Raw genomic sequence first — 13,226 nt, forward strand, 5'->3', positions numbered from 1 at the left:
CATCGTGATCACCAAAGGCTTTTTCAAGAGAGTAGGTAGGAGTATTATGGGGTTTGTGTGGGCGAACAAAACCCCGAGGGTAAGGAGAGGGTTCCTGGAGCGCAGTAGGGAATTTAAAAAAATATTTTTTAAAAAAGAAGAAATTTCAGGAATTGGAAAATAAAGTTAATATGCACTGTGCCTTCTCATTTTAATGCTAATACACGAGTCAAGCTATTTCATTAAAATGTTACAATCACGGTGCACTGTGACAAATGCAGGATTTGGGATATATTGGATTAAAAACGTGTCAATTTAAGGGTTAAAAGCCTGGGGTTAAGAGTGTGCTTTGACTGCATTTAAAAAAAAAGAAGAATCTTGTTTTCCAAGACCAGAAAGCTTTTAGGAGCCAGAGGTGAAATTGACCATCGTAAAACAGGGTTAATACACTGGTTGTTTGACATGGGGAGAGTCCCTGGGGAGTTAATGTGGTTTCAGCCTGGGGAGTTAATTTGTTTCAGTTTGGGGAGATTATGGCATTTCTGGGTGGAGCTAAGACATTCAGACATTGTGAGAAAGATTTTGAGTTAAGTTATGATCTGGCTACTCTTTAGAGCACAAGTGAAGTATTTTGCGCTTACAGTAGGATAGTTAAAAAAAGGTATTTAAGCAGTGCAGACTTGTATGAGGACAAGGGGGAAGCTGAAATAAGCCAGTTGAAACAGCTTTTTGAAGATATCGAGCCAGCATCTGCTGGAGTTCTAACCAAATCAGTTCTGGAAAGCAAGCATTACTCTGTACCATTGGGGATGTAGGATGGATTTTCATCTTGTTCTTTAATTGGGAATAGAGATAGCAATTAAGGTATTGTATTTACTGTATTTAGTAGTACTGTTTAAGGGATAATGTTGTCAGGTGTGATATTAAAGAACTTAATATTTTGTTCACAATAAAGTTGTGTTTTAAAATACCAAATTCCTATTTCTTCGTGCAATTGCTCCTGGAGCGAAGTATTCTTTCCTCACTGTCTTACAAAATATACTAAAATATTAGGATTTTGGTCCAGTATCCTAGCCACTGTTGGGGTCTAGTTGGGGAGCATAATATGCACACCGATTGTTTTAATGAGAATGATGAACACATCTGGCGATGGAAAGAGATCACATCAAACTCTACTTGCCAACCGTAATTGGATGAAGGTTACAGAAATATTTGCCATGAAATTCAGATCAAACTATGGTAAACGTAGGTCTTGGTAGGAAGCTAAGGTTGAGGAGTTGCTAACAATCATCTCAAGATTCAACAGAATTAAAAGAATCCCAATATGATAGTATCAATTAAGAGGAGATAATAGATCATTGATAATGGATTAAGAGCCAACATGTCAACCATAGGTAGAAGCACTTTCCCAAAGAGTAGCTCAACACGGTTGTCTATTGCTGAGGAAGCACTGGATCACGTTCAGCAAGGTGCCAATGTTAACATATTAAATGTTCCACCAATCATTGGGGAAACAGTGAAACTGACAAAAGGTTGATACAGACCAGCAAAAAGATAGATGGCAATTTTGGACGTAGAATATCGAATCTGCGCACTAACTGCTCGGTCTAAAAAAAATAGGTTTCACAGGACTTAAAGGATGGAGTCATCATCAAGATATTAAGTCCAAAATGAGAGAAGTCAGACTGAGGTTAAGTATTGCGGTATCGCATTTCAGTGCACAACAAGGAAGATTCAAAGTCAAATTTTTCTTTATTGCCTGTTTCAGGATATATTAAACAAGACATATCTGCAATCACAATGTGCCGTTCTGCCACTCCGAGTGACCACAGACACAATCTTTGGTACTATCCAAACTCATAAGTGCAAGTAGAAAAATCAATACAGTACCTATATGATATGTGACTTAATTAAAGCTTTTAACACAGTTAGTCAGCGGGATACTGGAGAATTGAGGAAATTTGATTGTTCAGAGGAGGTCTTGTCCATTCCAAAATAGCATCAAAAAGGGATGTGTGGCAGAATGATGGCAATGTGTATTGCATGCAAATGGTTCCCCATTTCAAATGATGTGGAAACGGGGATGTGCATGAGAACCTGATCTATTCACAACTCTCATGCGGGATGCTGAAGGAGAGACTTTCAGGTAGTAGTTGGGATACAATGTGGAAATTGTTTAATCAATTGAAACTTTGAGCATCAACTAAACTCTTCAAACAAGTTCGACAAGGCCACTTGCACACTTACAATTGTGTCTTTCTGGCAGATTTGGAATGATTGATAGGATTTGCTGTTTCTATTCATATCTTTGGGCCTACTATTAATCGGAAGATTTAAATAATGCATCCATCAGGAGCCAGCTCCTCGAATGCCATGTTAGGCCACTGGTCACAATGTTCAACCTCAAATGAATGTGGTTCGTTCAGTTATCTTTCACCTGATGATGCAAGAAACTACAATCTGCTTGCAGACAGCAGATGTGCTTTTGCTGACTGTCAATGCATGTTTGGAATCAGCACGGTATCAAAGTTGCCACTAAACAAAGTCCATAATCAATCTCCTGTATGGTGGGAAACATGGACACCATATAGAAGGCACCCTTAACAGCTGAAAGGGTTCACCAAAGGCACTTTTGCACCTTATTTCATTTTTGGTGACAAGGCAGGATCACTAGCACCAAGTAGTGGAATATGCTGACAGCATCAGCAGAGGTTCTAATAATTAATGCTCAGCTACATTGGCTGGAAGTAAGATGTGAGGAATACCTCACCAAGACAAAAGGCTTCAACTATACTCTAGCACAAAAAAGGGACCAATCCAGAAATACAATTTACAGCGAGGAAACCTTGAATTATAATTGTTTTTTCTTAAAAGGCAAGGATTGGTTATTTGTGCTCACAATCAAATCAGCCCAAATTTAATCCATACATTTGTATTAATGAAGTACTACCTGACAATTTGATGTCGCTGCATGATAATTCAAAAATTCAAGATTTCTTATACTTCAACAAAATCAATGTTCAATGGAGTTTAGAAGAGCGAGAGGGGATCCCATAGAAACCTATAAAATTGTAACAGGATTAGACAGGGTAGATTTAGAAAGAATATTCCCGAAGGTGGGGGAGTCCAGAACTAGGGGCCATGGTTGTGGATAGGGACTGAGGTGAGGAGAGTGAATCTGTAGAATTCACGACCACAAAAAGTAGTTGAGGCATAACGTTGTGTAATTTCAAGAAGGAATTCAATATAGCTCTTGGAGTTAAAGGAATCAAGGGATATGGATGGGGGTGGGGGGGATCAAGGGTATTGAACTTGATCATAATGGATGACGGAGTGCTCAAAGGGCCGAATGGCCTCCTCCTGCTGCTATTTCCTATGTATGTTCCAGTGTAAAACCTACTTTATAAATTCCTACATCACTCAAAATGAAATATTTTTGCTCCAAGCTGATTTATATACAGTTCATCTTGAACGAGCAAGATCCAGTGATGTTTTGTCAAGTATACATACTATAATGAAAATAACTTGCTCAAAAGAATAAACAGTAGGTGCTGTTATATTCACCTACCCTGGACTTGGGGGAACCTTCCCAATTTTCATCCACATACTTCGAGGACAGCTCCAGCATAAAGCTGATGGAAAGACAAAACATAGGCATCAAAACACAAACTGATTGCATAAAGATAACCGTAAGATTATGTAGATATTTTAATCACTTTGCATTATCCACATACAGGTTCATCCTTTTGGAATGCAATTACTGTCGTATCAGCATGCCAGTAAACTACGAGCAGTATTTTATAGTGCAAGTAAGCCTGGCTCTCTTGTCAGATGGCGTTGCAGATTCTACTATTGGGATAATGGAGTCAGGCGTAGTGCTGCAAATACAGAGAACTCTTCAACACTTTTTTTCTGATGCTTTGAATATCCAGTGTGTCCTTGGTTGCCAACTAATACATAAGCTGGAGAGCAGTGACCATCAAGCTCCTAAAACTTTAATGAAATACTTGCAACTATGATTGGCTTCTGTAGAGACATGTTCGCTCTATTTCAATTCAAGGCAAGCAACATCAACAACTGATCAAAGGTATAATGTGAATCTGACAGCACAGGAAAGCCTTTCTATTATTTAGCTTATGGCAAGCACCTGCTGTCTGCTCTTTTGGAAAGAAATGGAAAAACAACATTTCACAATTTACGACGGGAAGTGAGTTGGGGTGAGGGGAGGTTACATTTTTAAGCAAAATGTGTTTTTCTGTTAATTGCTCAGATCTTTGGAATCAGGGATGTTCACACTCTGGCCTGTGGACTTTGACCGGCTCATGAGCCCCAACCATCTTATGCACGGAGTGCAGGCAACTCTCATCTAAATTTCTTCAACGTCTGTCACGTTTTGAGTTTCAGGGATTAGCGGTTTGTAAGGGCTATCTGTAGTTATTGCCTGATTGGGGAAATCTTATCAATACCGAGAACTTGAAATCAAACGCAATTTTTTGTGACCATTGAATTTGATGCTTGTATACGACTAAAGGGCCCACAAAAGGTAAAATGCACTCTCCTATTCAGTGACCCAGACAGATTTGTAACCATCACGATCTGCAGCTTTTCTGTGATGCAATGTCAAAAGTACAGCTGAATGTAACACATACACCTTTGAAGTGTGCAATCTACGACAAAGCAACATGAATATGGAAAGCTTGTCATATGTCTGAAAAAGAACACTGTACCACAACGATGCATTCCAATTCCGAGGAGCATAGCACCCAAAGGCATGAGATAAAGGATTTGTTGTCTCGCATCTAATTATACTGCAATATATTTTACTACATGACCAATGGGCTTTGAATAGTAATTTTCTAGTTGAAACAGAAAACAATTAGATAATGCAGGTAATGTGCAGCAGTAGGCATTCTGTCAATTTTTTGTTCAAGTTGGTCCCTTCAAATCCCAGTGTCATCTCTCCTGCTCACTGACTTTGTTTAGCTATGGACGTCAACTAAGCCACTGAACAGGCAAAAATCCAATTATACCAGACAAAAGAAATTGATCTTTATAGGCTTTTCTATCAGACTTAATACAGAAACAAAAATGAAAGAAAGCACCAAATATTAGAACTTATACTGTAAAATACTAAATTAAGAGTCAATTCAATTTCAACAATAAACTTTTATTCTCAAATTATTTATGGTTGTCCAACAATTCATGCGCTGGCTGCAAACAAGTGGCTCCTGTTCTCCATCTCATTGCAAAGGCCGGCAAATCATCAATGTACTAATAATGAAAAACAAGAGCTTGTACGCCTTTAGCAATTTTATTGCAGTTAAGTGCCCCAAGGCACGTTATTGGACAGTGACGAAGAATATTCAACTCAGAGCCAAAGAAGAGATAAAAATAGAAAATGCTGGAAAAAAAACAAAATTAGTAGGTCTGGCCTCATCTGTGGATAGAAAAAGAGAGTTAATGTTTCGAGTCCAATGTGACTTCTTCAGAACTGGAGAGAGATAGAGATGTGATGGGTTTTATGTTGAAAATAGTGGGAGGATAAGTGGAGCAAAATAGAATGTCAGGTAAATGGGTCTGTCTGAAAGCAAACAACATGAGAACAAGATACAAACTGGCACTGACAATTACATCTGGCGCATGTCCAGCACTTCCAGTCTTCACTTCTTCCTCTCCCTCCCTTTCAGAGGTTTACCTTGTCCTCACTTTCCACCCCAGCAGCCTCCATATTCAAAGAATCATCCTCAGCCATTTCCAGCATGATGCCACCACCAAACAGACCTTCCCATCCCCTGTCAGCATTCTGAAGGGACAGTTCACTCTGTGGCATCTACAATCCCAATGACTCATCCCTTTCCCATGCAGTAGCAGGATTTATCTCCTCGGTCCTCACCCTCCACATCCCCAAACTCCTTGCATGGAGGTGAAGCAGCAATTTACTTGCACTTCTTTTCAATTTAGTTGACTGTATTTGCTGCTCACAATGTGGTCTCCTCTACAATGGAGACATATAAATGGAGCTGGCCACTGCAGAATACCTTTGTTCAGTTTGGAAGCATGACGTTGACTTTTAGGTCGCTTGACATTTCAATTTACCATTTCGCTCTCTGTTCACTTTTCTGTCCTCGGCCTGCGACAATGTTTCAGTGCAGACAATCAACACAAGCTGGAGGAGCAGTGCCTCATCCTCCAAGTCGGTGCCATACAGCCTTCTGGACTCAACAAAGTTCAATTTCAGGCCATGAACTCTGTCCTTGGAGATGGAGTGACTAAAATTGGGAATGCTCAAGAGGCCAGGATTGGCAGGGTGCAGAAGATTGTCGAGGTAGGGAGGGGTGTGGGCATGAAGATTTGAAATCAAGGATGAAAATGTAAAAGATTGAGACATTGCGGGAGCCAACATTCAACTTGATGCAAATTACGATACGGAGTTTTGAAAACTACAGAGAAGGTGGGATATTGGTCTAGAGCAAGTTAGATTAATCAAATCTGGAGGTAACGGCAGAGCGAGAGAGAGTCCGGAGTGGAGAAGAGAGTTCAAAATGCAGATCTTTGTGAAGACCATCACCCTTGCAGTTGAGCCAAGTGACACAATAGAGAATGTCAAAGCCAAGATTCAGGACAAGGAAGGTATCCTTCCTGACCAGCAGCGTCTGATCTTTGCTGGGAAGCAGCTGGAAGATGGTTGCACCCTGTCTGACTACAATATTCAGAAGGAATCCACCTTGCACTTAGTCCTGCGGCTCCGTGGCGGGATACAGATCTTTGTGAAGACCCTGACTGGTAAGACCATAACACTTAAATTGAGCCAAGTGACAACAATAGAGAATATCAAAGCCAAGATTCAGGACAAGGAAGGTATCCCGCCTGACCAGCAGCGTCTGATCTTTGCTGGGAAGCAGCTGGAAGAAGGCCGCATCCTTTCAGACTACAATATTCAGAAGGAATCCGCTTTGCACTTGGTCCTGCGGCTCTGTGGCGGGATGCAGACCTTTGTGAAGACCGTGACTGGTAAGGCCATCACCACTGAAGTTGAGCCAAGTGACCAATCGAGAATGTCAAGCCCAAAATTCAGGACAAAGAAGGTATCCCTCCTGACCAGCAGCATCTGATCTTTGCTGGGAAGCAGCTGGAAGATGGTCACACCCTGTCTGACTACAATATTCAGAAGGAATCCACCTTGCACTTGGTCCTGCGGCTCCATGGTGGACAGTGAAAGTTGTTTGAGCATTGATTTGCCCTTGGTTTTGCAGTGTAATTTTAAAATTCACTGTGCAGTATGCATCTTGCTTTTGTAATGAATAAACTGAACTTAGTACCTGAAGCATTGTAGATAATAACATTTTGGCAATGTAAAAGAAAATCTGGAGGTAACAAAGGGACAGATGAGGGATTCAACAGCACAAAAGCTGAAGCAAGGGATATCTGGGCGGCGTGGTCTTGATAGTGGTGTACGTATGGTAGGAAGCTCATCTAGGGGATAATAATTATTTTAATGGGGAAATACGTGAAAGCAACTCCATTAAAGGGGAGTATGCTGGTCAGTTACTTAACTACAAAAGCAATGTTACAATAAGTGTACAGTGTTCTGCTGCTTTAAGTGCAACACTAAAATAGGAAACAGATTTGTTAAATGCAGCAATATACTTCTACAGCTGTAAATGACCATTACTCACTGCCTGATGGCCTTTTACGGTCACAGAAATGTATAGCAGCATTTGAAAAAGACATTAAAAATCTAGGGTGCAATTTGTCACTTGCCAAAATTCCATACTAACATGAAAGATTAGCAACCAGCTTCAAGCAAATGCACCATCATGCCTTTCCAACACACAAGTATGAATTGTTACTCTTCTTCCTCCCAATTAAAGTCCAACTGCGTTAAAATAGAAAATAATGATTTCATGTTGCGGTGACACACAGCAATTCTATGTGCTTCTTATATTTGAAATACAAGTGACTAATTTAATCATCTGCATTTCTTACTGTGTATAAGAGGGGCATTTGTGCATCTTACTGGCTGTTTAGTGTATTCAGGAACAATGCATCAGTTGTGAATTCCGATTTTAAATGCACTCTGGGGAACAATCACAATGGAACAAGGCAGCCAGCTGCTCAACTTTAACCCCAAATAAATGAAACATATCTTATTTAAACATGAATCCACAATGAATTTCTGAAGACAGCGCATTACTTTTTAAAAATAGAGTCAAGAATCTTTTATATCCATACAAGACTGTTGTGGTGGAAACAAATATCAATTCAATTACAATGCAATGCCCAATAAATGGAAAATGGACCTCGAAACTTTGGAGAATTACTATACAATCATAACAGATCGGTGAAGGAGCTAAGCGGACACTAAAGAAAGCTGAACATTATAGTTGCAAAACATAGTCAGCCTTGACCGTTTAAATTTCACCTACACCATTGACTAGCAGCCTCACTGTCGACAAGCAGTCTTTTCTGAAGGCCTCCCATTGTTCAACCTCTGTTTTGTCTCCCAATTTTTGATTTCAGATGTTTCAGGTCGTTCTTCAACTCACTGAAGTTGGCCCTCCTTCAAGTATTTTTACACTTGTCCTTTTCCATTCTATTCAGGCTATACTAAATATGTTGATCCCATGATCAGTGTTCCCTAATTAAATAGTTTTCCACCAAAATATGCTCCACTTGCACTACTTCATTTCCCAGAACACGATCAAGCACTGCTGGAATAAAGCAAAATATTGCGGATGCTGGAAAACTGAAATAAAAATGGAAAATGCTGGGAAAACTCAGCAAGTCTGGGTGCATCTGTGGAGAAACAGAGTCCGCATGACTGGGGCTCTGGGGTCATTGGCCGGGAAACACGGTTCAAGAAAGTTCTTGTTCACACTTCAGGAATTTCTCCCCATCTTTGTCCTTGATCATGCTTCCCCTCCTCCACTATTAAAAAAAATTGAAAGACCACATCATGATTACCTTGTGGTCCTTCCACCTTTCTGCAATTTGCCCGCAATTTAGCTTCTCCATCACCTTCTGACTATTTGGCCTATAGTATGCACCCAGTAGAGTAATACCTCCTCTCCTGCTGTTGAATTTGGTCCCCAAAACTGTACCAGTCATCACCAATACTATAATGCTTGCTTTGATAAATACAATATTTTTCCATCTCCATCTTTCCTGAATACCTCGTCCTCAGGAAGACAAAGTTTCTAACCCTACGCTTCTTTAAGGTAGATCTCTGTTACTGCCACTATGTCAAACTCCTATGTGCTTGCAGTTCACCAACTGTATTTACCATGATCCATGAATTTACGTGTATGCATTCCAAAACTATCGTTGGTTGCTCTGCATATACCTGTTTGCTCATTCCTATTTTGGAGCTGTTCGCCTCTCCCAATCATTGTGTGCACCTGGTTTTTCCTCTCTCATGTTTCATCTCAACATGCAGCCCCCTGCCAAATTAGTTTGCATCCTTCCCCAGAGCACTAGTTAATCTTCCCAGAAGGACATTGGTCCCAGCTCTGCTGAGATGTATCCCACCTGTGCCAAAACAGATCTCAATCTCCCAGGAACCTGAAGCCCTTCCCTCCTGCATCATTCCCTTAGCTTCACTTTTACCCGTTTTATCTTACTAATCCAATACTCACTTGCATGTCGCACTGCGAGCAATTCCAAAAGCTTCACATTTGAGGTTCTGCTTTTTAACTTCCTCCCCAACACCCGAACATATTGCACAACCAGGTCATTCAGCAAAATCAGTCCATCTGGCCTTGATCATTTACCATCGTCCCGTGGTTCAGAGCTTTTAAAAGCTCTTTACCCCCGTCCCTACCCCCAGACCAAATACCCACTTGTCTTCAAGCCATTTGGTTTGTTCGATAAACCTAGCTCAATGAGGAACAGATATTCCGTTGATATATGCAACTTTTTACAGCTAGACCATCAGTAGCTCACTAGCCAGCCACAATTAACACAGAAAACGTAGAAAATAGAGGCAAGCGGCCCTTCGAGCCTGCTCCGTCATTCATCATGATCATGGCTGATAATCAAATTCAATACCCTGATCCCACCCCCCCCCCCCCCCACCCCCCCCATATCCATTGATCCCATTAGCCCCAAGAGCAATATCTAATTCCTTCTTGAAATTACACAACATTCTGGTCTCAACTAATTTCTCTAGCCAGGTTCCCTTGTTGATTGTTAACTGCCACTGACTTGGAGCTCCAAAGCAAGAAAAGCACATTAAATTTCAGCCTGAGAAAAAACACAATACCACTTTGCACTCTTCCCCAAATACTGCTGCCATTTTGTTTACATGCTGGTCAGCAGGTTTGCTCAGCTCTCTTGCCCTTAGACACACTTAATATCTAACCATCTAACAGGGCCCATGAACACAAAATAAATCTAGCTTTTGGAAATTCTGTTTTCTGAATCCAGTAGGATGAATAAGCCACCAATTATTGAAAAGTCTGAAATTTCTTCCAGTTTAGTATATTTAGGGTCAATTTAAGTGTACAACAATGGAGGGAGGCATTTAGACTCAATTCTTGGACTAAGTAAACTCTATAACAGGGCAACAGCATTAAGTAAGCAGTTTGATGACACCATGTCGGCTTACTGCTGATGAAAAATGCTTGGATATATTGAAACGCAAAACAAAAATTTAAAAAACTTGCATTGGCCAAATTGCTGATACTATCGAAATGCACCTTTACAAATGTACCAATTCATTCTCACTCCTGCAATCCCCTGTAGAGAGCTCACATCGCCAGACAGCACTGTGAACATTAGCCATTTTGTTGGTGCTGCCTCATTACAATGCTCTGTGTTCTCAGACTACAGCGAGAGGCTGTTGTTGAGCTAAAAAGGGAAAGCAGTAAATTAACTGCTGTGGTATTCAGCAGCACGAGTTTAGCCATGAGCGAATAACTGCCTCAACACTTAAGGCACATAGACAGCAATTGTTTCAAAATGTGCAATGATAACATGTGATGGGGATTCACAAAATGCAGTGGATACTCTCAGCAACTGCAAATACCTGGGCAATTTCTTGTGCAATTTCATGGATAGTTAGGCTTACTCGCAGCTCATCCCTCTTTTGTTTCACTGATTGGAAAATGGTATATTCAGCAGACTTCAGTTTGAGAAAATTTGTTCTGGCAAATATTGTGCATCCAGATTTGATGAGGCATAATATCGGATAAAAGTCCATTGATGGGAGCTTAAATATTAACTTGCATTGTTTTGTTTTCCAATATTGTACACTTAACTATACTCCCAAGTCAGATTTCGACTAAAGGTGGTCAGTTGCGTATTTTCTCAATTGATTTATTGAACAATTCCATGAAGCCAATATATTAATGCATTATATTTTTTACTGCCGACTACTGAATTGGAAAATAGCCCAGTGCTGAATCTTCATTAATAAATTCATTATTCTTGGGAAGCAGTTTGAGATGAGAGTGGTGGTAAGATGCAGCAAAATCCAAGCACCTCTCCCATGTAACAGTACAACTTCTACAGATACATGGTTCACGTAGTCATTTCGTGAGAGCTGAATGAAGGAGCTATTTTTCATTCTATTTCGAAATGGTTCCTGAATTAGACAGCTTAGTTTCACCAACACAGTAAACATTAGGATCTTTTAAAAAAGGCCATGATCAGTTTTATTTGGTACGAAATACAGTTTCAGTTAAGCTCACAAACAACCTAATGGGCGGGATTTTCCATACAGCCTGGCGGCATGTTTTACGGTGGCGGACCACCATGGGCTGGCAGTTCAACAGGCTTCCTCATTTTATGCACCACTGCCGTCAAACCCGCAGTGGGGGTGCACGTCAGCCGGAAGATCCTGCTAGAGGACGGCTGGAGAAATTCGGGGAAAAATCTACTTGTTTCGATTTTAAAAACTATAGCAGTCTGTTGATGGTTCACGCGTGTCATTTTCAACCTTCCTGATTAGCTGGATTTTTGCACATTAACAAAGCGGGGGATGTCAATGTCTTATCAATAATCTGTTTAAGAGAAACAGATGATGGGGTCAACTGCCTTTCAGCACATTTGTGATAGCTGGGAAACTGAGTTGAGTGGGAGGAGAGTAAATAAGTCAATAAACTCTCAATAAAGGTTCTGCTTCTCAGTTTTGGTTTCATTAATTGGCTTGGATCCTGTTAACACGTGATTCACTAGTTACATGGGGCTGGTGAACACCCATCTCTTCCTCACCCTTATCAACCGTCAGAACATGTTGTGGTGTTGAATTCCTGTACCGGCCTCACCGAACAGGCGCCAGAATGTGGCGACTAGGGGCTTTTCACAGTAACTTTATTGAAGCCTACTTGTGACAATAAGCAATAAGCGATTATTAATTCTATTAGCTGGGGGTGGCAGGAGCTCCCAGTGGAGAACTCTCCAAGGGGGGGGGGTCTTCCCCATTACCATTGGGGATTTGCAATGGAGCGTATTGCTCGCAGCACTCCTGTGCAATCGTAAATTGAGATGGTTTTATGTACTCCCAAGGAGCTCATCTTTTCTGTGACTTCACATGCAGCACCTCACCCACGGAATTGTCGGTGACTCTGAACTGCCCTTTGAAATGGCCCAACAAGCTATTCAATTCAAGCACAGTTAGGGACTGGGCACAAATGCTAGCCTGCCCAGCAATGGCCACATGAAAGAATAAAACATTGTTTAAAAAAGCATCATATCATTGAGTGCTAGAGGAAGGTCAGATTTAGCCATTTAAAAGCAGAGTTTTGCAAAATGTTTCTACTTACAAAATATACAATCAGATCCAGGGAATAAGAAAAAGGTGACTGGATTGAAGGAGGTAAAAAAGACAGGAGCAGTGAAATGATACGAAAAAGAACAAACTACTGTATTTTGAATTTTAGCTGCACAGGGGTAAATTTACAGTGATCCTGCAGGTGAATGCAAAACACAATCAGACCAGGACAATTGGGATTTCTTGAGATTTTGAAAGTAAAACACGTGTAAACATGAACACAATTAAGTAATAGTTAAATGGAAAATATTGCCGTCTTTCTCAAATCAGTCGCCAACAACCCAGCATGAAAATATGGTAGCAGCAAGGTTTACTGACAGATAGATAGGTAGAAAGGACTTCTGGAACCCTTTGATAAATTACCTGAAGTTACATGTACAATGTTTGCAATGGATGTGGGGAAGTGCAGCTCGTGAGAATATACTGCCATTATTGTTGCATGGTTGATTGCTTCTGCAGGCAATATTTCCAATCT

General features: G+C 40.6%; 2 protein-coding genes across 2 annotated transcripts in view; one reads left to right on the top strand and one right to left on the bottom strand.

The window, feature by feature from the left end:
• The window catches only part of selenof (selenoprotein F), an 86,657-nt gene that overhangs the window by 26,137 nt on the left and 47,294 nt on the right, over positions 1-13,226 (bottom strand). The window contains exon 3 of the mRNA XM_072510444.1: positions 3,548-3,611. Within this exon, the coding sequence (XP_072366545.1) occupies positions 3,548-3,611 (64 nt within the window). The remainder of the gene's footprint in view (positions 1-3,547; positions 3,612-13,226) is intronic.
• Positions 6,522-7,195, top strand: LOC140426093 (polyubiquitin-B-like). The gene is given in 2 exon segments (XM_072510442.1): positions 6,522-7,023; positions 7,026-7,195. Coding segments are annotated over 2 exon segments (672 nt in total).

This window comes from Scyliorhinus torazame, chromosome 7, assembly GCF_047496885.1.
Source record: "Scyliorhinus torazame isolate Kashiwa2021f chromosome 7, sScyTor2.1, whole genome shotgun sequence".
NCBI lineage: Eukaryota > Metazoa > Chordata > Chondrichthyes > Carcharhiniformes > Scyliorhinidae > Scyliorhinus > Scyliorhinus torazame.